This window comes from Rattus rattus, chromosome 7 (assembly GCF_011064425.1).
Source record: "Rattus rattus isolate New Zealand chromosome 7, Rrattus_CSIRO_v1, whole genome shotgun sequence".
In the NCBI taxonomy this organism is placed as follows: Eukaryota; Metazoa; Chordata; class Mammalia; order Rodentia; family Muridae; genus Rattus; species Rattus rattus.
The window spans coordinates 13575428-13601938 of NC_046160.1; the positions used below are offsets into that span (position 1 = coordinate 13575428).

General features: G+C 38.6%; 1 protein-coding gene across 3 annotated transcripts in view; it reads right to left on the reverse strand.

Annotated features, from left to right (window-relative positions):
• Window positions 1–725: 725 nt before the first annotated feature.
• The window catches only part of LOC116905679 (coiled-coil domain-containing protein 7-like), a 51773-nt gene continuing 25987 nt past the window's right edge, over window positions 726–26511 (reverse strand). For 2 of the 3 annotated variants that reach the window (XM_032908662.1, XM_032908661.1), the window contains 7 exons: window positions 25147–25222; window positions 17813–17843; window positions 17364–17453; window positions 13268–13347; window positions 10169–10223; window positions 2773–2958; window positions 726–767 (listed from right to left, as the gene is read on the reverse strand). In XM_032908662.1, coding sequence (XP_032764553.1) covers window positions 726–767; window positions 2773–2958; window positions 10169–10223; window positions 13268–13347; window positions 17364–17453; window positions 17813–17843; window positions 25147–25222 — 560 coding nt within the window. Of the gene's footprint in view, window positions 768–2772; window positions 2959–10168; window positions 10224–13263; window positions 13348–17363; window positions 17454–17812; window positions 17844–25146; window positions 25223–26511 lie in introns of those variants that run through there. The other variant, XM_032908663.1, reaches the window with a different exon arrangement.

A 26511-nucleotide genomic window follows, 5' to 3' on the forward strand; every position in this document is an offset into this window, starting at 1 on the left:
CAACTGGTTTCACGTTCCCCATATGCACCAAGATGTGAACAGCTGGGACAACAAGTTTTATTGAGTTGTTTGTAGATTTATGTCCTGTAGTTTGATAACTAAATTAAAAATAAGACTCAGCTGACCTCAAAAGCAGTATTACAGAGCAATAGAGATAAAACTGCATGGTATTGGTACAGAGACAGACAGATAGACCAATGGAATAGAATTGAAGACCTAGAAATGAATCCACACACCTATGGTCACTTGATCAAAGGAGACCAAGGGAAGCCCTTGGTCCCTGCGAACTGAGGCCCCAGTGAACGTGATTGTTGGGGGAGGGGGTAATGGGGGAGTTTGGGAGGGGCCCATATAGAAGGGAGGGAGGGTGAGGGGGATGTTGGCCTGGAAACTTGGAAAGGGAATAATAGTTGTAATGTAAATAAGAAATACACAAGTTAATAAAGATGGAGAAAAAGAATAAGACTCAGTTATCACTTTAGAAATCTAATCATATTTTAAATCTAACTCTTAATTTAAAGCTATTTTAAACTTTTGAGTTTTTAATCCCCCCTAATTTCCAATTTTTGACATCTAAAGTTTCAAACATTCTGAATTTAAAGTTAGTTGTCCAAAGTAATAGCACAAGAGCAAGTGATGATATAAACAAAGATGCAGTTTGGTATTTCTACACTTAGATATATAACTAATAAAACTATGAAAACACAGAACAAACACAAACTGTTTTACCTTTCACCAACTGACCTTTTACTCTGATCAGATGAGGTCTGTAATAAGATAAAATTAAATTTACATATAACAAATATTTGGACAATGTTTTAAACGAGTCACATAAAGATGTTCAAGGTAATTTTCCTGCCCCACCCCACGTTATTTTTCTTGAGATGGGTTCTCTCTATGAAGCCTTGGTTAGCCTGGAACTCACTATGTGGACCAAACTGTCTTGAATTACAGAACCTATCTGCCTTGGCTTCTCAGGCGATGGCATTAAGCGCGTGCATTATTATGCCAGGCATCAGGATGGTTTTCTTAACATGAGAATCATATAAGACAAATATGTTACAAAGACTGAGAAATTATAGGATGAGATTAAGGAAGAGCTGGCCCTGAAAATGTATTTCTTAATTAAAAGTCTATAGGGTATAATTAATTATATTGTTACAAATATAATAAAATAGATTTTTATGAGATAAAATTATTTAAATTTATCTATATTATTTTAAATACACTTGCTATAGTTTATTATGCTAATGCACTAGCAACATATATTTTATTTATTTTAACAACATATATTTTAAAATATATTAAGAATGTATACTCGAAAATTTATTGAGGTATCTGATTAAACTGAAACCTGTGCCCAACAAGTGTGATTTTATTAATAGACAAATTCCTTTAAACAATAACAGGCGTTTTTCTGTAACACAGATGTTGACACTCAGTGTCGCTGCAGGCCTGAACATCATATAACTTCGCTTCTTTCATACGAACTTTCTTTACCCACAAACAGCAGGACTTTTGGCAGTTCACCAAAACGGTTTCCTTTCTTCGACACTGTGCTAGTCTGCATCTCTAATCTTCCTTCACCTGTTCTAGCAATTCATCGTTTGTTTTCTACATAATTACAGACTTACACATTAGTCCTTAACCTAAAATCTTAATCTTCCACGGCTCCTCCTGATGAGTATTTTAAGCTAAACTGCTCAATCTGTGCTCAGTTTAAGAGTTTTCACAATCTCACTCACTCTGCTTTCAGCATGCAGCCTCTCAACTGATGGGCGTGCTCTCAGCCTGGTATTCATGCCAGGGATGGAACCCTCTTGGGTATAGATTTGCCATAACCAAAATAAATGCAGAAGATACGGTAAGATTGAGGACATGTCACTTCCGAGATCAAGCATGTCTCTGTCTCTTATCTCTCTGACTTTGCCTCTTCATTGTTGCTCTCACAGCTTTTGTAAAATTGTGAACACAGTGTTTTGTGGACAGGCGTCTGTGGTATTTTCTCGTTACTGTTACAAACTTCAGCTGTGTGCACACCTGGATCCTAGATCACAAATCTGAGGTAATCGTGTTTGCTGCCTAGGCCATGAAGTTCCTTGGGAATTTATTATGCAGCCCACAGTAACTGACTGGATTGGTACATTTCATTCTTCATCTCTTTCTATAACCAGAAAACTTTTAGAAAATAGGGGGAAACGAGTATGAGGGACAAACTAGGAAGAGCCTGAACACAGCAGAATACATAGCACTTTCCACTGACTTACAGACGACCGGTGTGGCTACAGGGGAAGGTACACTTTAGTGTGCACTGTGACCATCGCCGTGAGATATGCACAGAGACCTGGGCGCTAATCAAAGAGGTTCAGATCCCTGGAAAGGATCAGACCCTACAAAGCCTGAGTTCATGAAAGCCTTTTTGGGTTAGGGAAGGGTAAAGCTTCTGAATCCACAGTGCTAGGGGAACAAGATGAAACATTCTTTAGGACTCTTCTCTATAATTTTGTGTTTATATTGAATTTTATCCATTTTAAGCAGAATATCTTTAGTTTTAAAACCTTATTTTCTTCCTGTTCTCAAATAAATGCTTAAATCATCACCCAAAATGGACAGCTTCCAGTTGTTATTTAGGATGACAATGAATCCATACATCTAAAGAGTAAAAATTAAAACTCCGAATAAATGGAAAATAACATACAAATAAAGTAAGAACGATAGGAAAAACTTTCCTGTAAATCAGATACTGACTGGTTTGGTCAGTGTCTGCCTCACCTGATCCTGCCTCTGTCCACCGGACTGTGAGTCACTCTTCTTCAGTAGGGAATCTTTTGAATCTTCAACCTTAACCTTTGATTTACTTTGAGCCCGGTCCAGTTTTGTTTTGCTCTTCCCCTCTTTAGGCACCGCTGTCTTTTGATTTAGGGCAAGGTTGAGTTGAGACTTACTTCTTTCAGTTTCCTGATTGTGAGAAATCAGTTTGTCAGTTTTAAGTCACATCTCCCCCTAAAAGCACATACATCAGGAGTCTGTGCACACTGACACCTGCATTCTCTCTAACGGACCTGGTAAAGTTAAACTATACCATCAGATACAACTCAACAGGTTTACAATTAGAGTTATTAAAAGCTTTTGCATGTTGGAAAAATTTTTTTAAAAAAGGCTTCTACTTTTATCTTATTAAAACAAAGCCTAGACATTTTCTCAAGTTGCCATTTTCAAGGCTATGGTAAACAACGGCACCCTAAAAAGATCTTGAAGTGGGGGTGCTTACAAAACCAAGTATCAGAATTTGAAAAAGAAAATTCCCACCAAAAAACCTCTCCTATCAAATAGAAAAATCACTCAATATTCTCTGTTATGTTAACGGATATACATTTTGATGACACATATACTATATTATGCTATACACATATAATATGGTCTTTTTATTCAAGATGTCATATTTTTACAAAAAAATACATAGTCACAAGATAGGTAGCAGAATGTATTTAGTAAAATGACATTTTAAAGTTTTCAAATATTTTACCAGTGAACATTTGGCTATTTTAAGCCTTTTTCTATTAAAATTCATTATACCTTAATGGAAGGTTTTTGTGAATTTTCTTCTTTAGGAAATACTATTAATAGTAAACTTGATAAATGAAATGGTTTCATTTTCCCAAGACTTTCACTGAGTATTTCCTTTCAAATCCTTTCAAAGTCCTTTATTTCCTTTCAAATAAGTAACAATTCATGCTGATATAATAGAAATATGGGAAAGATTACTTTGGCATATACCCACAAGCATTAAATATATCTGTAACTTAGTCTTACAAAATTGTAGGTGAGAAGTACCTATTGTTCTCTAAAATTTAATAATCAATGAGGTATATATATATATATATATATATATATATATATATACATGTCTGTGTTTCATTAAGCATGTTTGTTTTTAATCACAGTTTAGCTGTTTGGGTTTCTTGTGTATCTCAGGGAAGTTTATAAGATATCTTCATATAAAATATTTGATACTAACTATATTGTATATGTACCTGGGCAGGAGTCCCAGACTCACGGCTTTCCTAAGCCATGCAGAGCAGCTAATATTTGTAATAGAAAACCTAGGCCGTTATGACTTGCAAACCAGAGATGGAGGGGGAGGACAACTCAAACCATCATCTACAACTTGAGCACTGATTGCCCTTACCAAAGCCTCAGGATTTACGTTACAGCAGCCACACGGTAGCTCCTGAGTGACTGTGACTCCAGCTCCAGGGGCTCTGGCACCATTTTTATCTTCTGAGCCATTGCATGCACATGACACACAGGCAGACACACAGACAAAACATCCACACACTTAAACTAAATAATGTAAATTAAATTAAAGCTGTAAACTCAAATTTATCTTTTGGGTAATAATCCTCAGGAAGGTTTGCTTTATCAGGATGTCTGGTCTTTTGACATTGTGATATTTAGTTTTTGTCATTTTGACACAAACTAGAGTCACCTGGGGAGAGAGAGCCTCAGCTGAAGAAATGCCTCCATCACATGGGTCCGTGGCCATTCCTGCGGGGCACTTTCTGGATTAATGGTTAATCCAGTAGGCCTCAGCCCATTGAGGGTGGTGCCACCCCTAGGTAGGAGGTTCTAGGAAACTAGCAGAGCAAAAGCAACAATCAAGACAGAAAGCTGTTCCCTCCATGGCTCCTGCCTTTGTCCCTGCTTGAGTTCCTGTCCTGACTTCTCTCAATGGTCAGGACATGTAAGCCAAATAAACCCTTCCCTTCCCAGGTTGCTTTTGGTCAGTGTTTTGTAACAGCAACAGAAAGGAGACTGGAAAGACACTGACATGACATTGTCATCACATTCACAGCTGTCCTGGGGTGCAGACAACTCACACCGGTCACTCTGTGGCCAGAAAATAATACAATTCTCAATTATCACCAATGTTCATTTGTAACTCTGGTGTTCTAAAACAATCAATACTGTATTAGCCTATCTTTTCCATAAATGCTTACTCTGTGTGACTATTTTACCTTCTATAAGAACATTTAGTACTAAAAGTTGTTAAGTACTCTATGTCAGATTAATTTAAAGCTTCCCTGCTTTACATTCAGCACCAGAAGTGGACGTGCTTTCATCACTGAAATCTTACAGTATACCTTCATTTTGGATGAGGATAGCTGCCTTAATTGTACTTCTTTTTACATCACCGAGAGTCTTGTCCTTACATATTACAGGAGTTTTCTTATGCTGAAAAGGAATTGCATTTGCCTTTCTGTGCTGATTTCTTTATACTTATGCATCGACTTGCGAAACATGATAATACAGAACTTTGAAACTGGGAAATTTAAGTTTCTTCACTCTTCATCTATGCACCTTCAAAGAACTACTTGTTAATTCGTTAAATGTTATCCTACATCATTTTAATTTTTTGCATTACATTTTCTCAATAATGTAATCAAATAAACATCTTGGATAAAAAATCTATTGTTTTTCTATTTACTCTTTCAGTGTAAAGTTCAGTTTCTTTGTTCATAGCTTCTCTTTAAAATTATAGAATTAAAGAATTGTCTTATATTTTTAAATAAACTAAAAATAATGTTTTATATAGAGTAAAACAATACTTTTCTATATTCATTCATGAAATGTTTATATCTCATTTTAATTTTTGTTTGGCTGGAAATAGGGAAGGAGCAGAATCAGACAAAATACTCATTGTATTAAATTTAATTGGAAGGACAAGGGCCAGTTCTTCGTTCCTTCTTCCTTATCCATGTGTATGGGCTTCTGAGTGAGGGAATGACTGAGTGTGGCTATGAGCACATCTGTGTGCATTGCCTGTGGAGTGCACTAGAGGGTGGCAGATCCCTGGAGCTGGGGATAAAGGCTGTTGTGAGCCATCTGGCATGAGCTAGGAACCAACCTCCAGCATTTTGCAAGAACATCATTCGCTCTTTGTGTGTGTGTGTGTGTGTGTGTGTGTGTGTGTGTGTTTCTTTTTTAAATTAAGTTATTTATTGCCTCAGACCAGCCATAGGACCAGATTCAATCACAGGCAGCAATGGATGATATTGGTGGGTTCCTGGGCTGGGGGAGGAGGGAGAGGGGGGGAGAGAAGAGGCTAAACTAGGTCATTTTTTTCTCTCTTCAACCCTTTTCTATTCTAAAGCCAAAAGACTCTGGCTTCTGGTAATTAACTCCTGTTGATAGCAAGAGAGGATTAAGAAAAGAAGTCTTATTAGTTTCTCTGAGGGTCCCTTGGTGGGCTTAGGCTAGAGGCTTGGAGTTCATTCATGAGACAGAGAAAAAGTAAAGGAAGAAAGGCAGAATCAAGCACACGCCTAGACGTGTACACACACACACACACACACACACACACACACACACACACACACACACACTTTGTCCAGGCCTGACTGCCTGTCTTAACAGCTCCACAAGTATTAATGCATACTCACATACACATATACCTAGACACAAGTGTATGTGAACACATATAGACTCTCTCTCTCTCTCTCTCTCTCTCTCTCTCTCTCTCTCTCTCTCACACACACACACACACACACACAGCACATATATTTATATATACATTTGGCTAATGGGGAAAAGTTCTACTATAAAATTACCTCATAGATCAATGTTACACAAAAGGGGAGTTACAGAGGATGCTGACAGCAAGTTCAAAGCAGTGTTTCATTCTATAATCTCATTATAAGTTTAAACAGTTTGACATAGCCTTGCTTTACCATAGTGCACAGCTGTGGCTTCATTCTTGGATCTGACCTAGAATGAATGTTTTTTCTCATTACAAATTTGTTTCAGGCCTACTTCCTTATCCTAGTGCAATTGACCTGTGATGCATGAAGATTTACAGAGCTCTATTTACAGCTTTATTCTATAGGGGGCTGGAGATTACTTGTATCAACTTAAGAGTTACTTGTATCAATTTAAGACTTCTATAAAGTCATCAGAAACTGTGAAATCACATATAATCATCTCTATAAGCATTACTGTATGAGAGTACATCTTCATGTTGATCTGCAGGAAATTTGCCCAATGCCCGGGAATCATTGGACTATGAACTAGTGACACGAACAGGTGTATCAGCAGCAAAAAGCAATCCTGGGTTGAAGCCTCTAAGGACCCTATGTCTCAGGGGTCACCCATTGCAGGTCATGCCAAACTGTGGGCCATCTCCAGAAAATTCACTTGCAAGCCTTAGCCTTTCCTAGATGGCTTCTGACAACTTATTTACTTTACATCCTGCTCACATCTTCCCCTCCCTCCTCTCCCTAGTCCCTTCCTATAACCTCCTCTCCCTCCCTTCCCCCTTCTCCCCTTCTCTTCAGGAAAAGAGAGGCCTCCCATGGATATCAACCAGCCTTGGCATATGAAAGTGCAGTAAGACTGGGTGCATCTTCTTCTATACAGGCTAGAGAAGGCACCCCAGTTAGGAAAAGGGGATCCAAAGGCAGGCAATACAGTCAGAGACAGCATTCTTTTTTTCCTGTTCTTACTGTTATTTATTTAACATCCCAATCTGAGCTTCCTCTCCGTCCTGTCCCGTCAGTCCCTTCCCCACCCATCCACCCCTTTTCCCCTTCTCCTTAGGAAAGGGAGGCCTCCCATGGATATCAACCAGCTGGGCATATCAAGTTGAAGTAAGAATTGGTGTCTATTAAAACCAGACAAGGTAGCCCACTCACAGGGCATTTTTGATATGTGCAGAAGCTGCTTTTGAAACCTTTCTAATCCATGGCTGTTACTGAGATTGTATTTATTTCTTCCCTTTTCATGTACCAAGAGCCTCAGTGTGAGACAACACTCTTAATCACTGAGTCAACTCTCCTGCCTCTGATTAGTATTTTTCCTCCCAATAGATTGTGTATCGGCAGTTTGAAAGAGTTTGCTTTCTTCATGAAGACTTATTTTCTTTCTGGATTGCTGTTCTAGATATGAATAAATATTATGTCTATTAATTTATTTGCATGTATAAACGACTATGTGCAACAATGTATTATATGTATATGTGTGTGTGTTGTCATTTGTGTACACACATACACACACACACACACACACACACGTATACAGATAGTCACTCAGTATACAAGAGCAGAGCATTCATTTAGAAATTCCTAACTGGGCATTCTCTTAGCTTGCTGCTAAGACCCTCATCTCTAAAGCTGAGTTCAGTTGTTCCTGAAGGGTTTTATTCTCACTTTCAGGGCTTCTGCTTCTTTCTAGGAGTTAAAGAGCGTGAACAGTATTCATTCTGGTACTTTTCAGATTTAGTTTTTTATGGTCATTTGCATGTCTCAAATATACAGATTGCCAGTATGATGATCTGAACACATCTAACTGCTGAGTTCTCCTATGCAGTGGTGGATACAACTTGAAGCTATATCTTCCTGTTGATTTCCCACACTCAAAATTACCATGAATCTTGCACATTAGAACGACTATAAATGAAACATTTTCATTTCATTTTCCTTGGGTCTGAAATATGTAAGTGGAAATGTTTGAAGTATTGTTAGAGGAATCTCCAATTTTAGCATCTAATATAAATTACACATTAAGGAAATCACAGTGGATGAGAGTTTGAGAACTATATCTAAAGCTCCATGTATGGTTTCTGTTTGTCACAACAAGCTCCTTGAGGACAATCTGTGCCACATGTAACCCTGTGCACTACACAGAACAGAAGCACCAACACTCATGTGTGAACAAGGGTAAGTGGCCCATGGAGGAAAAGAAGGTCTAGATTACTGTTTTTGGGCTTTCATTTTGAGAGTAAGGCTTACTTGAGCCATAGCAGGCTCCCAAAAGCTTACAAAAGCCTCTGTTTCTATAATTTACAAACAAGGGCACTGTTTGGGACAATCCTAACCATGGAAAGGCTAAGTGAAAAATCACATAAAAGAGGTAACTGAAGACAAGAACCCAGTAATCTTGTATAAAATCTGTCCAAGCCTCCCTGTAACCTATGAACCACACACACAAAGTAAAGACTCAAAACAACCTGGCAAAATCTAACAGGATTTAAAAAAGTCTGGATAGGTACATAGTTTCCGCTCACACTCAATCATGTTCATGATATAATAAAGGAAAAATACCAGTCATCAAAGGGACATAGTAGATTCTGGAGTTTCAACACCATATTACAATATCCATGAAAAATTATAGTAAACTAAAAAAATGTACTTACTATTATCAAGTTAAAAGAAACCAAGAAAGATACCCGAAGACAACCCTGATTTTAAAATGATCACAGAACACTTTCAATGCAGCCATCAGACAGTGCCCAATGTCTGTGAAAGAAGTGACAGTGATCTCACCAAACACAAGCTGCAATAAATGTCCCAATGTTTACAACTGTAGCATCCACAATTATATCCTGGTTATAAAACTGAATGTATGGACAGAATAGCAAGTTAGATAGGACAACGAAAAGGTGAAACCACTTAGATCTATCAATGAAAATATGTAAATACAGAAATAAACCTTTTACAAACATATAAAGAATATGTAGAGTGACATCAGATTTCTACCACCCAAGGAAGTGTATTTTCATACAGGAACAGAAAGAAGCAAAAACATGTTTGGCAAAAGTTACATACTCAAGATGCTGAGCACATGTCGACTTAGTGTGCTAAGAACAGTCATGTGCCATGCAACTAAGCCAAACTGTTGACAAGCAATGAAAAGGAGAAAAGAAGAAAGGACTCAAACATCACACAGGAAAATGACAATTTGAAGGCTGTATCTCATGAGAAAAAACAGTAAAAATTAGAAACATCTTTACAGTGTATAACACTTCTAAGTTTTGTTTTAAAAGGTAATTGTTTTAAGAAAACATTTGAAAACTATATTATTCCTATTGAAGTATGAGGGGAAACACTATCTACTAAAACAAAACCAAGTAACAATGAAGAGAAAAAGCAAACCTCTAATCACTACTCATGAATCTCAGTAGGACCTGGAAACTGGAAAAGAAATGCACAGCAAAGAGGCCAGAAATTTAGTTAGGCTTCTGATGGACTCAGCCACCTCTGAGGACAGCAGAGTTCCAAAAGGGCAGGTGAGCCATCGAAATGGAGCATTTATGATTCAAATCAGAATTGGCATGCAGAAGACAATTTTAATGAATTATTACAGAAATAGACTCAGGGAGAATATATCTTACTTGGATTTCAGCCAGTTCTTCAAATGATTGAAGTTCTCCATTTGGAGATATCTTCCTGTAATTAAAAATATTTTAAAAATTTTCATGATATTTGAAAACACATCCATGCGTTACTTTCCCAAAGACTTGAGATCATTTAAAATCTTAAAACATACCGCCACACACAATCAGAGAGACAGAGACAGAGAGACAGAAACAGAGAGCAAGGGGAGAAAGGAAAGAGGAAAAGAGAGAGGGAAAGGGAGAGGAAAAGAGAGGAAGAGGGAGCTCATTACATAGTTTATGCTTGAAGGTCAGAGACAATCTTTTTTTTCTTTTTAAAGAAAAGAAACTATCTTTTTTATTTCTTTTCTTTTTTTTTTTCTTTTTTTTTTTTTTTTTTTTTTTTTTGCTTTGTGTTTGAGGCATTGTCTCTTGTTTCTTCCATTGCACTATATACATGACCTGTTCCTGTCCCCATCTCCCTGTAAGAGCAATGGGATTATAGACACTACATCTGGCTTTTATCCAAGGATCAAACTCAGGTTATCAGGCTTATGCAGCAAGCACTTTTACCTGCTAAGCCACCTCCTCAGCCTCTCGTACACTACTCACTGCTGCTGCTGCTGCCACTATTACTAGTTATTACATCACATACACACTACTTAAAATAGTCACTGGCTCCCTATGGCCTAAGTGATAGACAAATGAATAACTTTTCTTAAGCCAAATTTTCACTGCTATGATTGAAATGTAAAGTGACTGAGATTTTGAAAGTATACTGGTCATTTTTCTTCCCTGAACACTTTTCTTCTTCGAAGGACAAGTTTTGTATCTAATAAAATTCTTTCCAGAAACTAAAGCCCTCTATAAACACTAAATTCATAGGCTTATTTAAAAACTTTATTTTAAATAACATATACCAAACAAATTTAAATTACATGATCAATTTGTACTTATATTTATGTATTAAAACCACTTTATAATAATTTATTCACGTAAATGGGTAATTATTTTTATAAAACTAAACATAGTTAAAGCCTGCAGAAGGAAAAGAATAAATTCTGGAGAACTGACTTAGGGAGTCTGCAAGCTTAGAACATTAGCTGGTAAGGAAGAGTTAACACAAGTCTTTCTCTGCTACATTTGTTTTAAGATTTCAATCTGATATTTTAAAATGATTTTATTTATTTACAATCCAAAAGTTGCCCCCCTTCCTGTCCCTCCATAGCCGAGTACTTCATCCATCTCCTTCCTTTCCAACCAGGCAGCCCTTCCCAGCCCCGCCCTGACATTCCCCTACACTGGGGGGGGGGGCGTCCAGCCTTGGCAGGACCAAGCGCTTCTCTCCCATTGGTGCCCAACAAGGCCATCCTCTGCTACATATGCAGCTGGAGCCATGGGTCTGTCCATCATTGGTTGGTATTGTTGTTCTTATGGGGTTGCAAGCCCCTTCAGTTCCTTCAATCATTTCTCTAATTCCTCTAACGGGGGTTCCGTTCTCAGTTCAATGGTTTGCTGCTAGCATTCGCTTCTGTATTTGTCAAGCTCTGGCAGAGACTCGAAGGAGACAGCTATATCAGGCTCCTGTCAGCATGGACTTCTTGGCATCAACAATATTGTCTGGGTTTGGTGGCTTTTATGTATATGGGCTGGATCCTAGGTGGGGCAGTCTTTGATATTTTCTAGTTCCATCCTTTTGCCTATGAATTTCATGAAGTCATTGTTTTTTGACAGCTAAGTAGTACTCCATTGTGTAGATGTACCACATTTTCTGTATCCATTCCTCTATTGAAGGACATCTGGGTTCTCTCCAGCTTCTGCATATTATAAATAAGGCTGCTATGAACATAGTGGAGCATGTGTCTTTGTTATATGTTTAGGCATCTTTTGGGTATATGCCCAGGAGAGGTATAGCTGGGTTCTCAGGTAGTGCAATGTCCAATTTTCTGAGGAACCTCCAGAGTGATGTCCAGAATGGTTGTACCAGTCTGCAATCCCACCAACAATGGAGGAGTGTTCCGCTTTCTCCCCAGCATCTGCTCTCACCTGAGTTTTTATCTTAACCCTTCTGCCTGATGTGAGGTGAAATCTCAGGGTTGTTTTGATTTGCATTTCCCTTATGACTAAAGATGTTGAACATTTCTTTAGGTGTTTCTCAGCCTCCAGGGACTAAACCACTACTGAAAGACTATACGTGGAATGACCCAGGGCTCCAACTGCATATGTAGCAGAGAATAGTCTTGTTGGGGCACCAGTGGAAGGGGAAGCCCAAGGTTGGTCCCCCAGGCATATGAGGAGGATAGATGGGGAACACCTGTATGGAGGAGTAGGATCGGAGGGGATGGGGGATTATGGACAGGAAACCAGGAAGGGGAATAACATTTGAAATGTAAGTAAAGAAATATATCTAATAAAAAATTAAAAAAAAAGAATTGTGTTGGAATGTTGATGGGGATTGCACTGAATTTGTAGATTGCTTTTGGCCATTTTTACAATGCTAATCCTACTATTCCATGTGCACAAGAGAACTTTCCATCTTCTGAAGTCTTCTTTGATTTCTTTCTTCAGGAATTTCAAGTTCTTGTCACACAGATCTTTCACTTGTTTGGTTAGAGTTACACCAAGATATTTCATATTTTTGACTATTATGAAGGTTGTTGTATTCCTATTTATCATTTGTATAAAGCTAGGCTTCTGATTTGCTTGAGTTAATTTTATATCCAGTCAATTTGTTGAAGTTGTTATCAGCTGTAGAAGTTCTTTGAAGAAGAAAGTTTGTTAGGGAAGAAAAATGACAAGTACATTTTCAAAATCTCAGTCACTTTACATCGAAAAGTTGGCTTCAGAAAGGTTATTCATTTGTTTATCACTTAAGCCATAGGCATTTAATGACTATTTTAAGTAGTATGTAATGTAATAAGTAGTAATAGTAGAACCCGTAAAGGAACTCTTCCAGTTCATTCTCTACCTCTAATCCTGTAACAGTTCCTTGTTCTTTCCTTTTTGACTTTTCTGTCCTGATTTAAAACTATATATTTGTTAATATTATTTAAAACTTCTCTTAGGTACATTTTTACAACCTTAGTAAGGAAAAGATTACATAACTTCTTGCTTTACCTTTCTGAATCTTTATCTTTTTTCTTTTCTGATTTTCCAGTTTTCTTGGTTCGATCTTCTTTGGTTGTAGACTTTAACCTCTGCAATTTTGAACATGTGAAAATAAGTTATAAGAGGTGGCCTGTCTCCATCTGCGCCCTATCGCTAAGGATGTCTTACATCCTTCCACACCCAAATTCTGCCTAGAGAGAGGTGGTCTCCCAGGAGTGCTCTCACTCCAAAGTACAAGGTGAGACCCCACTTTTGTTCCAATGACTGTCCAAAGAGGGACTTCCAGGAACACACAGGGCACAGGGACCAAGGAGCAACCTGGGAGAGAATCCTTCTAGCTTCTATCTCTGTCCAGAGCTAAGACTGTACCACAGCCCTCCACAACCCAAATCCCACCTAGACAGAGCTGGTCTCCCAGGAGTGCTATTACTCCTAAGATCACAGGCTCACAGGCCCACAGGAGAGACAAGCTCCAGTCAGAGAAAGCAAGATGAACAACACCAGGGATAACCAGAAGCTGAGAGTCAAGACCAAGAACCTAAGCGACAGAAATCAAGGCTACTTGATATCATCAGAAACCAGTTCTCCTACCACAGCAAGTCCTGGATAACCAAACACACTGGAAAAGCAAGATTTGGATTTAAAATTCCTTCATGATAATGATAGAAGACTTTAAGAAGAACACAAATGACCCCCTTAAAGAAATACAGGAGAACACAGGTAAACAAGTAGAAGCCCTTAAATATGAAACACAAAAATACCTTAAAGAATTGCAAGAAAACACAATTCAACAGGTAAAGGAATTGAACAAAACCATCCAGGATCTAAAAATGGAAATAGAAACAATAAAGAAATCACAAAGACAGACAACTCTGGAGATAGGAAACCCAGCAAAGAGATTAGGAGTCATAGATGCAAGCATCACCAACCGAATACAAGAGACAGAAGAGAGAATCTCAGGTGCAGAAGATACCATAGATCCTCCTGCCTCAGTTTCTCAAATTGTAGAATTGCAAGTAATATATCACTATGCCTGCACAAAATATTCTTGAACAACTTTGCAGAATCAAATTGCTTTATATATGAATGTAGAGAAATAATTTTAACAATTATTAAAATTATAGATAATAAAGGTAAAGGCAGTATATGATTATTTTATATTAAAAATCTCAATATACAAAATGTACTGTAATGGTAAACTTATCACAAGTTAAACATAAGGTGAAATAATTCCTTGAAAATAAAATGCTGAAGCCAGGAGGTGGTGGTGTGGGTCACACCTATAATCCCAGCATGTGGGAAGCAGGGGCAGGCGAATCTCTGTGACTTCAAAGTCAGCAGGGTCTGCAGAGCAAGTCCTAAGACAGTTATGGCTACACAGAGAAACCTTGAAAGAAAACAAAAAACTAAACTAAAACAAACAAACAAACAAACAAACAAACAAAAAACAGAAACAGTGGTGCACTTAGGAGGCAAAGACAGGACAATCAGGGATTTATAATCATTCTCAACTACACAGTAAGTTTGACACTGTGTCAAAACAGGAACATTAACAATAAAATCACAGCAATGAATTTTAACAGGAACTATTATATCCCCCAAATAATCTAGTACGCTTTTGAAGATGTTTCCTACAAAATTCATACACAGTGTAGGCTAGTAAAATACTTAATAATGAGAGGTTGCCAACAGAAAATAATTTCTGCTTTCTCCTCCAGTATCAAAGAAATATCAAGTAACCAACAAAAGTGGGTTCAAGAGAATTGTGTGGGACACAATGGTCCAGGCATGATATCCCAGCAGTTGGGAGATTAAGTCAGGTGGGTTGAAGTGAGTTCTTGGCTAGCCTGCAGTACAGTATAAGAAAAAGCCTCCAAAATTCCAAAAGAAGAGTGTTTTAACTATACATATAATGATTTAGCTGTTTCATCACAGTTTACCTTGTCTGACTCTTGCCTGTAGTTTGCATTTATAACATGAGTAAAAATGGTAAGAAGACAAAACATAAAGGGAAGCAGATTTTCTTATATCATTGGCACTGTACTAATTTCTACTCACACTGGTTAGTATAGTTAACTAGTTATAATTGTAGTTGATATAATTAACTAGTTATAAAGAACACAGAATGCATTTAAAAGACTTGGGGTTTGCAGATTTAGTGCAGTGGTAGTTTTTGCCTAACAAAAACTTGGTTTCAGTCTTCAAATTCAAGGGTTGGAGGGGGACATGTGACAAAAACTTTGACTCTTTCATTTACTAACAAATTTATAAAGTTAAACATTTGCCATGTGAATGTTTTTCATGAAGTTGAGAAGATATCAGAAGATGAAAAGATGAAAATGGCCATCCTACCAAAAGCCATCTACAGATTCAATACAATCCCCATCAAAATTTCAACACAATTCTTTGTGACCTTGAAAGGAAAATACTCAATTTCAAAAAACAAGAAAACAAAATCAAAAAATTAGAATAGCTAAAACAATTTTGAACAGTAAAAGAACTTCCAGAGTCAACTCACCATCCATTTGAAGCTGTCCTACAGACAATATGATAATAAAAACTGCATGGTGTTAGCATAAAAGCAGTCACATTAATCAACGAAATCAATCCACACACCTATGGACACCTGTTTTCTTTTTAATAAAGAAGCCAGAAATAGGTTCCATTAGAAACATTAGAAACAAAAAGGATTTCCAACAAATGGTGTTGGTCAAACTGGTTGTCTGCATGTAGAGTACTGCAAATAGATACATATTCATCACCTTGTACAAAACTCAAGTTTAATTGGATCAAAGACCTCACTATAAAACCGGACATGCTGAATCTGATAGAATAGAAAGTAGGAAATATTCTTGAATGCATTGGCATTGAAGACAACTTCTTAAACAGAACATGGGTAGCACAGGCACTAAAACCAACAATTAATATATAGGATATCATGAAACTGAAAAGCTTCTATAAGGCAAAGGACACTGTCAGGAGCCATCAAGGAAAAGCTAAGGCTGGCAGGTTACTTCTCAGGAGATGCTCCACCATCTTTTCATGGTCTGCTATGGGTGAGCTCTGAGATGCAAGGTTCCAAGAGACTCCATCTCATCTGAATTACAGAGTAAGAGAATAGTGCTTATTTAAGCACTAGTAATACAATTATAATTAAAATTGTAATAAAATTATAGAATTATCAGTCTTTGGCTTTTGTCCAATGCTTTGTTGGACAAGTACCGTTTAAAAAAATGTCAGGGCAGGGCCCTGGCAGGACAAAACAGCAGCCTATAGAATGGAAAAGATTTTCACCAACTCCACATCCAAGACAGGGCTAATATCCGAAACACATAAAACACTCAAGAAACTAAAACAAACTAAACAATCCAGTTAAAAATGGCATACAGATCTGAACAGATAATTCTCAATTGAGGAATCTTAAATGGCCAAGAAATGTTTAAAGAAATGTTCAATATCCTTATCTATCAGGGAAATGCAAATCAAAATGACTTTGAAATTCTATATAACACCTGTCAGAATGGCTAAGATCAGTAACACAAGTGACAGCTCATGCTGGTGAGGGGCAAGGGAACACTGCTCCATTGCTGGTGTGAGTGCAAACATGTACATCCACTGTGGAAATCAATGTGGTGGTTCCTTATCCAGTCTTGATATGAGGGCTTATGCCTACCCAGTCTTATTGCATCTTGTCATGCCATGTTTGGTTGATATTCCTGAGAGGCCTGCTCTTTTCTGAAGGGAAACAGAAGAGCAGTGGTTCTGGAGAAGAGGGGAGGTGGGGAAGGGAACAGAAGGAGTAGTGGGAGGGGAGGCTGCAGTTGGGATGTATTGTATGGGAGAATAATAAATAAAAAGAAACAGAAGTTAAAATAAAAAATAGATGTTTTTTACAATGATTAAGCTGTTTCTGTTTTATCCTTATGAGTTTGATAGTTAATATGGAGATTTATATCATTAATTTATGCTATTTAAATCAGAGCATCTATGAATTATGACCATAAAACATGTCATAGAACAAATAAATATCACTTTGATTCCCATCTCTATGATACTAAGCTTTATTTGATACTGCATGTCATTTTTATGTGTTACATGTACCAACCTCTATTTCCTTCAGCTGTTGTATTTCACTTTCCAGCAGGCTTTTTTCTGATAATAATATTTGGTAATTAGTTTCCACCATTTTATATTTCTAAAGACAAATGTAAATATTCCAATTAAAATTGAAGTAATTCAATACTTAGATATTAATTTAAGACTAACCTCACTAGAGCATTAAAAGAGAATGGGCCAACAGGATTCATTTCTAAGCTGCCATTGGTATTGATATATCTAAATACAACATAGATTCCAGCTTAATATTTCAGAAGTGTTTCTGAATGACCATGATGTTGATAAAGTGAAAAGAACATGCGATCCCTTCTAGTTCACAACCTGGGTAAACTGAGTGAGTGCTTATCTCTAATTGCAATGAGAGAAAATGGCCATTTCTAGAGTGTCTTCAAAATTCAAGGGCAAGGTACAATACCAAATTAAGAATGTTATACTTACAGCCTCAGCTTCAGTCTGATCATTTAAAGCTCTGAAAAACAGACCAAAAGTAACTATGCTATATTAAATATATACATTTTCAAGTTATAGAACACATTTACATTTTTTAAAAAGATTTTTACCAAGTGTCCTTTTCCTAGTCTCGCAACCTACTGCAAAATCTAGACTCCTGCGAGGATTCTTCCTACACATATCCACCAACAGTGCCCTGTAATTAACATCCCTTCAGTCCCAGCACACATGAGACAGAGACAAACAGATCTCTGAGTTCAAGGCCAGCCTGGTCTACAGAGCAAGTTCCATGACAGCCAAGCTTAGGCAGGGAAGGAAACCATGGAAAACAGAATGTTGGTGAAGATGTAATTGAATGAGGGCGCTATATTCCAGCCCCAGCAAGCAGCAGAACTTGGCAGCTTCAGCCACGTGATTCTGTCTTTAGAACCAAAGGTAGGAGAAAGCAGTTATGGAATCTCAGCAACTAAGGAAAGCCAGTAAGGTCAGGCATGTAGCATGGATGTCCCCACATGGAGGCCCAGAGAGAACATTGTTTGAAGCTCTGGAGGTGAAGGCTTGATTGTCTTGGACACCCGAAGAGGTTAGATTTGCCAGTGCCAGGACATACCTGCCAAGGAAAGCTGCTAACAAGGAGGGAGAACAGCCTAAGAGGAAAAAATGTTGTTGCATTCAACAAAGCTGAAAGGTGTCAACGAGGGTGCAGAGGGTACCTGGAAGAGAATGGGGGACAAGAGGTGCGAAGAAGGACGCCAAGACAAGAGTCTGATCAAGGTGACAATTTTATTTTTCCCCAAGGCTGAATTTATATCAGGGGTAACGGGGGGGGGGAGTGGGAAACATTTACGCAGGCCAAGGGCACAGTATTCGTGTGGTCAACTGATGTCAACAGGATGTCAGAAAGGTCACAGGTTTGTTATATCATTAGTCAGCAGGATGTTGGTTTTTCAGAAAGGTTACAGGTCATCACATTGGGCATCTTGACATCAGATGTATTTCTCGGCAAGGTCAGAACTTTATCATATCATTATTCATCCTGACCACCAGATTTGTATTAGTCTTCTGCAGCTGGCTGGGGATTTTCCATGAACCCAGTCATACTTAACTCTAACCATAATATTAACATCAAAAATGGAGGGTTTCAAGGGCATCACTCCCAACAGAAAGGAGTTGGAGATCTGGAGAGAATTTTGACATCAGACATGGAGATGCAGAGTTTGGAATTTCTCTAGTTGGTTTTCAGTCTTGCTTTGGTCCAGTATTTCCTCACTATGCTCCTTTGCCTACAGTTTGGAATGATTATGTACACTTTGTATCCTCTGTATATTGTATGTGATTTATTTTTATTTTTATATTAAGGGGGTTACAGAAACTTTGAACTTTGGACTTTTAAATATTGTTGTGGTCATGATAGACCATGGGGACTTTTGAAGTTGGACTAAATGAATTTTGCATTATGTTATGGCTACAAGTTCATGGGGACCAGGGAGTGTAATGTGGTGGTTTGATTAGATATTCCTCTCCACCCCCTGCCCCAGACTCATGAGGTTGACTCCTTGGTCTATAGGAAAAGGTACTATTAGGAGGTATGGCCTTTATGGAAGAAGTATGTCACTGTGGGGGTGGGCTTTGAAGTTTCTTGTGCCCAAGCTATGCTCAGTATGACACACAGTTCCTTTCTGCTGCCTGCAGATCAAGATGTAGAACACTCTGCTTTTTCTCCAGCACCATTTCTGCCTCAATGTTGCCATGCTTCTTGCTATGACAATAATGGAATAAACCTTTGAAACTTAAGCCAGATCCAAAGTACTGTTGTCCTATATAAGAGATGCACGGTCATGATGTCTCTTCATAGCAATAAAATCCAAATTAAGACAAATACATGTATAAAGTCAGCTGTTTTATCTTTAAATTACATTTTTATTATTTAAACAATTTTTATTTATTTAAAAAATTTTTTAAAATCTTTATTAACTTGAGTATTTCTTATTTACATTTCTTTTTTTTTTCATTTTTTTTTTATTAACGAGTATTTCTTATGTACATTTCAGTGTTATTCCTTTCCCGGTTTCGGGCAAACATCCTTCCTCCCCCCTTTCCTTATAGGTGTTCCCCCCCACCTCCCCTATTGCCGCCCTCCCCCAACTGTCTAGTTCACTGGGGGTTCAGTCTTAACAGGACAGGGCTTCCCCTTCCCTGGTGCTCTTACTAGGATATTCATTTTACCCTATGAGGTCAGGTCCAGGGTCAGTCCCATGTATAGTCTTTGGGTGGCTTAGTCCCTAGAGCTCTGGTTGCTTGGCATTGTTGTACATATGGGGTCTCAAGCCTTCAAGCTCTTCAGTTCTTTCTCTGATTCCTTCAAGGGGTCCTGTTCTCAGTTCAGTGGTTTGCTGCTGGCATTCGCCTCTGTATTTGCTGTATTCTGGCTGTGTCTCTCAGGATCGATCTACATCGGCTCCTGTCGGTCTGCACTTCTTTGCTTCATCCATCTTGTCTAATTGGATGGCTGTATATGTATGGGCCACATGTGGGGCAGGCTCTGAATGGGTGTTCCTTCAGTCTCTGTTTTAATCTTGCCTCTCTATTCCCTGCCAAGGGTATTCTTGTTCCCCTTTTAAACAAGGAGTGAAGCATTCACATTTTGATCATCCGTCTTGAGTTTCATTTTGTTATAGGAATCTAGGGTAATTAAAGCATTTGGGCTAATAGCAAATTATAAATGAGTGCATAACATGTATGTATTTCTGTGATTGGGTTAGCTCAATAAGGATGATATTTTCCAGGTCAACCATTTGCCCTGAATTTCATAAAGTCGTTGTATTTGATAGCTGAGTAACATTCCATTGTGTAGATGTACCACATTTTCTGTATCCATTCCTCTGTTGAAGGGCATCTGGGTTCTTTCCAGCTTCTGGCCATTATAAATAAGGCTGCGATGAACATAGTGGACACGTGTCTTTTTATATGTTGGGGCATCTTTGGTATATGCCCAAGAGAGGTATAGCTGGATCCTCAGGCAGTTCAATGTCCAATTTTCTGAGGAACCTCCAGACTGATTTCCAGAATGGTTGTACCAGTCTGCAACCCACCAACAATGGAGGAGTGTTCCTCTTTCTCGCATCCTCGCCAGCATTTGCTGTCACCTGAGTTTTTGATCTGAGCCATTCTCACTGGTGTTAGGTGAAATCTCAGGGTTGTTTTGATTTGCATTTCCCTGATGACTAAAGATGTTGAACATTTCTTTAGGTGTTTCTCAGCCATTCGGCATTCCTCAGCTGTGAATTCTTTGTTTAGCTCTGAGCCCCATTTTTTAATAGGGTTATTTGTCTCCCTGCGGTCTAACTTTTTGAGTTCTTTGTATATTTTAGATATAAGGCCTCTATCTGTTGTAGGATTGGTAAAGATCTTTTCCCAATCTGTTGGTTGCCGTTTTGTCCTAACCACAGTGTCCTTTGCCTTACAGAAGCTTTGTAGTTTTATGAGATCCCATTTGTCGATTCTTGATCTTAGAGCATAAGCCATTGGTGTTTTGTTCAGGAAATTTTTTCCAGTGCCCATGTGTTCCAGATGCTTCCCTAGTTTTTCTTCTATTAGTTTGAGTGTGTCTGGTTTGACGTGGAGGTCCTTGATCCACTTGGACTTAAGCTTTGTACAGGGTGATAAGCATGGATCGATCTGCATTCTTCTACATGTTGACCTCCAGTTGAACCAGCACCATTTGCTGAAAATGCTATCTTTTTTCCATTGGATGGTTTTGGCTCCTTTGTCAAAAATCAAGTGCCCATAGGTGTGTGGGTTCATTTCTGGGTCTTCAATTCTATTCCATTGGTTTATCTGTCTGTCTCTGTACCAATACCATGCAGTTTTTATCACTATTGCTCTGTAATACTGCTTGAGTTCAGGGATAGTGATTCCCCCAGAAGTCCTTTTATTGTTGAGGATAGTTTTAGCTATCCTGGGTTTTTTGTTATTCCAGATGAATTTGCAAATTGTTCTGTCTAACTCTTTGAAGAATTGGATTGGTATTTTGATGGGGATTGTATTGAATCTGTAGATCGCTTTTGGTAAAATGGCCATTTTTACTATATTAATCCTGCCAATCCATGAGCATGGGAGATCTTTCCATCTTCTGAGGTCTTCTTCAATTTCTTTCTTCAGAGTCTTGAAGTTCTTGTTGTACAAATCTTTTACTTGCTTGGTTAAAGTCACACTGAGGTACTTTATACTATTTGGGTCTATTATGAAAGGTGTCGTTTCCCTAATTTCTTTCTCGGCTTGTTTCTCTTTTGTGTAGAGGAAGGCTACTGATTTATTTGAGTTAATTTTATACCCAGCCACTTTGCTGAAGTTGTTTATCAGCTTTAGTAGTTCTCTGGTGGAACTTTTGGGATCACTTAAATATACTATCATATCATCTGCAAATAGTGATATTTTGACTTCTTCTTTTCCCATCTGTATCCCCTTGATCTCCTTTTTGTTGTCTGATTGCTCTGGCTAGAACTTCAAGAACTATATTGAATAAGTAGGGAGAGAGTGGGCAGCCTTGTCTAGTCCCTGATTTTAGTGGGATTGCTTCAAGTTTCTCTCCATTTAGTTTAATGTTAGCCACTGGTTTGCTGTATATGGCTTTACTATGTTTAGATATGGGCCTTGGATTCCTATTCTTTCCAGGACTTTTATCATGAAGGGGTGTTGAATTTTGTCAAATGCTTTCTCAGCATCTAATGAAATGATCATGTGGTTTTGTTCTTTCAGTTTGTTTATATAATGGATCACGTTGATGGTTTTCCGTATATTAAACCATCCCTGCATGCCTGGGATGAAGCCTACTTGATCATGGTGGATGATTGTTTTGATGTGCTCTTGGATTCGGTTTGCCAGAATTTTTGTTGAGTATTTTTAAGGTCGATGTTCATAAGGGAAATTGGTCTGAAGTTCTCTTTCTTTGTTGGGTCTTTGTGTGGTTTAGGTATAAGAGTAATTGTGGCTTCATAGAAGGAGTTCGGTAGTGCTCCATCTGTTTCAATTTTGTGGAATAGTTTAGATAATATTGGTATGAGGTCTTCTATGAAGGTCTGATAGAATTCTGCACTAACCCCGTCTGGACCTGGGCTCTTTTTGGTTGGGAGACCTTTAATGACTGCTTCTATTTCCTTAGGAGTTATGGGGTTGTTTAACTGGTTTATCTGTTCCTGATTTAACTTCGGTACCTGGTATCTGTCTAGGAAATTGTCCATTTCCTGTAGATTTTCAAGTTTTGTTGAATATAGGCTTTTATAGTAAGATCTGATGATTTTTTGAATTTCCTCTGAATCTGTAGTTATGTCTCCCTTTTCATTTCTGATTTTGTTAATTTGGACACACTCTCTGTTTTTCTCGTTAGTCTGGCTAAGGGTTTATCTATCTTGTTGATTTTCTCAAAGAACCAACTTTTGGTTCTGTTGATTCTTTCTATGGTCCTTTTTGTTTCTACTTGGTTGATTTCAGCTCTGAGTTTGATTATTTCCTGCCTTCTACACCTCCTGGGTGTATTTGCTTCTTTTTGTTCTAGAGCTTTTAGGTGTGCTGTCAAGCTGCTGACATATGCTCTTTCCTGTTTCTTTCTGCAGGCACTTCTTATTTACATTTGATTGTTATTCCTTTCCCGGTTTCGGCAAACACCCCTAACCCTCCCCTCCCCTTCTATATCGGCTTCCCCTCCCCATCCACCCCCCATTACCGCCCTCCCCCCAACAATCCCGTTCACTGGGGGTTCAGTCTTGGCAGGACCAAGGGCTTCCCCTTCCACTGGTGCTCTTACTAGGCTATTCATTGCTACCTATGAGGTTGGAGCCCAGGGTCAGTCCATGTATAGTCTTTGGGTAGTGGCTTAGTCCCTGGAAGCTCCAGTTGCTTGGCATTGTTGTTCATATGGGGTCTTGAGCCCCTTTAAATAATTTTTAAATTGAAATATATTTGACCATATTCTTCTCCTCCCCCAAATCCTTTCAGACCTACCTGACTGAACTTTAAGTTCTTGTTGAAAAAAACAAACAAAAAATTAATACAGCAAAACTTGAAAACTAAGAAAACAAAATAAAACACCACTGAAAATAAAAATAAAAACAAAACAAATGAACAAAATTAAATCAAATTGTAACCAATTATAAGCACAAACAAAAAGCTGTGGAGTTCATTATATACTGGAAGACTACTCCTGAATATGAGACCTGCCATGGAGTGGTTGATATACCCTGTGTTACTCTATTGGAGATAGTTCCTCAAATACCCTTTGATTTTAGCCATCTCTAACCATATTACCTCCAATAATTCCTTCTCCTTACTATCTCCTGACTTGATCCTTCCATTCCAGCTGCCCACATCCATACAACAGAAATCAGTGGGAGGGCATCTCAGGGATATGGGAGGTATCCAGGAGTCTATGGAGGTGACCTTAGATGAGCCCTCTACCAGCTGGGGATATGGAGCCTTAAGACTCCATCTTCTGTAGCCAGTTTGGACTTGCAGTTGGAAGGAAGAAGGTACTAGCTCCATCCACAAAACCTTTGACTCAAAGTTTGTCCTGCCTATAATAAGTGCAGGGATAAAGATGGGGCAGAGATCCAGGGAATGTCCAACTAATGACTGCCCAACGTGAGACCCACCCCATAGGACAGAGCCAACTCCTAATATTATTTATGGTAATGATGTGCAGACAAGGAGTTAGCATAGCTGTCTTCTGAGAACCTTCATCCAGCAGCTCAACAAAACAGATGCAGAGACCCACAGTCAAACAGTAGATGGAACTCAGGGTGTGGAAGAGTTGGGGAAAGGATTGAGGGAGCCTGATGGATTAAGGACAGCACAAAAAGACTTAAAGACTAAACAAACTTGGGCCTGTGGGGGCTCACAGAGACTGAACTTCCAACCAACTAGCACTCTGTACATTTGTAACTTGTTCTTCATGTTGGTTCCCTAACAATTAGAGTGGGGAACTGTCTCTGACTCTGTTGCCTGCTTTGGATTCCTTTCCCATAGCTGGACTGCCTTCTCTGGCCTCCTTAGTCCTGCTGGGACTTGATGTATCAGGGTAGGTTGGTACCAATGTATGCCTCCTCTCTTCTTTGAAGAAAAGGGGGTAGGGAAAATGGGGGAGGGAGAGAAGAGGAAGGAGAGCTTTGATCAGGCCATCAGGCCCTAAAGTTAATTAATTAATTAATGAGTTAAAAAAGGTTAGCTTATGATGAAGACCTTATTTTTTTATCTATGTTCTCAATGTTTCTATTCTATGCACTCAATTTGATAAGGTGAAAATAAGAAATAATATTTCTAAAGCTTACTTCTGTAACATAGTTGTCTGATTTTCAAATACTTTCATCATCACAGATACCCGATTACTCATTGAAGAAGGAGTACCTATTACAGAATATATAAAGGTGTTATAATGACTGAAGTTATATGACCACACAATTCACTGATATGCATAAGAAAACTAAATAATCACAGGAGGAGACATGATTATTTCAATCAGATTTACATTATTTTACTTTTTTCCATTTACCATTTCTGGCTTTCAATACAAAATTTCAATTTTCTATTTGAAATAAAGAAATATCAATAGAAAATACCTGTGATACAAGGCATACCCAGAGTATGGGGGGCGGGGTAGGCAAGTATGAGCACAGGATTTCAGATATAGTATATATATTTAAGTTATCAGGCAGGAATTTTTAAAAAAATTATTGGATATTTTTATTTACATTTCAAATGTTATTCCCTTTCTTGGATTACAATCCCTCTCCCCTTTTTATAAGTATGTTCCCCCTCCCAAACTACACCCCTTCCTGCCTCCCAGCCCTGACATTCCCCTACACGGGGTGGGGGGTGTCCGGCCTTGGCAGGACCAAGGGCTTCTCTTCCCATTGGTGCCCAACAAGGCCATCCTCTGCTGCATATGAAGCTGAATCATGGGTCTGTCCATCATTGGTTGGTATTGTAGTTCTTATGGGATTGCAAACCCCTTCAGCTCCTTCAATCCTTTTTCTAACTCCTCCAATGGGAACCCTATTCTCAGTTCAACGGTGGGCTGCCAGTATCTGCCTCTGTATTTGTCACGCTCTGATTGAGCCTCTCAGGAGACAGCTATATCAGACACCAAACCCAGACCCTACTGCTGATGCCAAGAAGTGCTTGCTGACAGGATTCTGATATAGCTGTCTCCTGAGCTGCTCTGCCAGAGCCTCACCAACACAGAGGTAGATGCTCACAGCCAACCATTGAATTGAGCATGGGGTCCCCATCAGAGGAATTAGAGAAAGGACTGAGGTAGCTGAGGGAATTTGCAACCTATAGGAAGAACAACAATATCAACCAAACAGACCCTAAAGATCTCCCAGGGATTATACCACCAACCAAAGAGTATACATGGAGCAACCCATGTCTCCAGCCACATATATAGCTGAGGATGCCATTGTCAGATACCAGTGGTAGGAGAAGCCCTTGGTCCTGTGAAGGCTGGTTGCCCAATGTAGGGGAATGCCAGGGCAGGGAGGCTGGAGTGGGTCGGTGGGTGTGTATGGGAGCATCCTCATTGAAGAAGGGGAGGGAGGATGGAATTTCCAGAGGAGAAATCGGGAAAGGGGATAACATTTGAAAAGTAAGATATAAAATTTCAAATAAAAAAAGAAGTCTCCAGGACCTCAGAA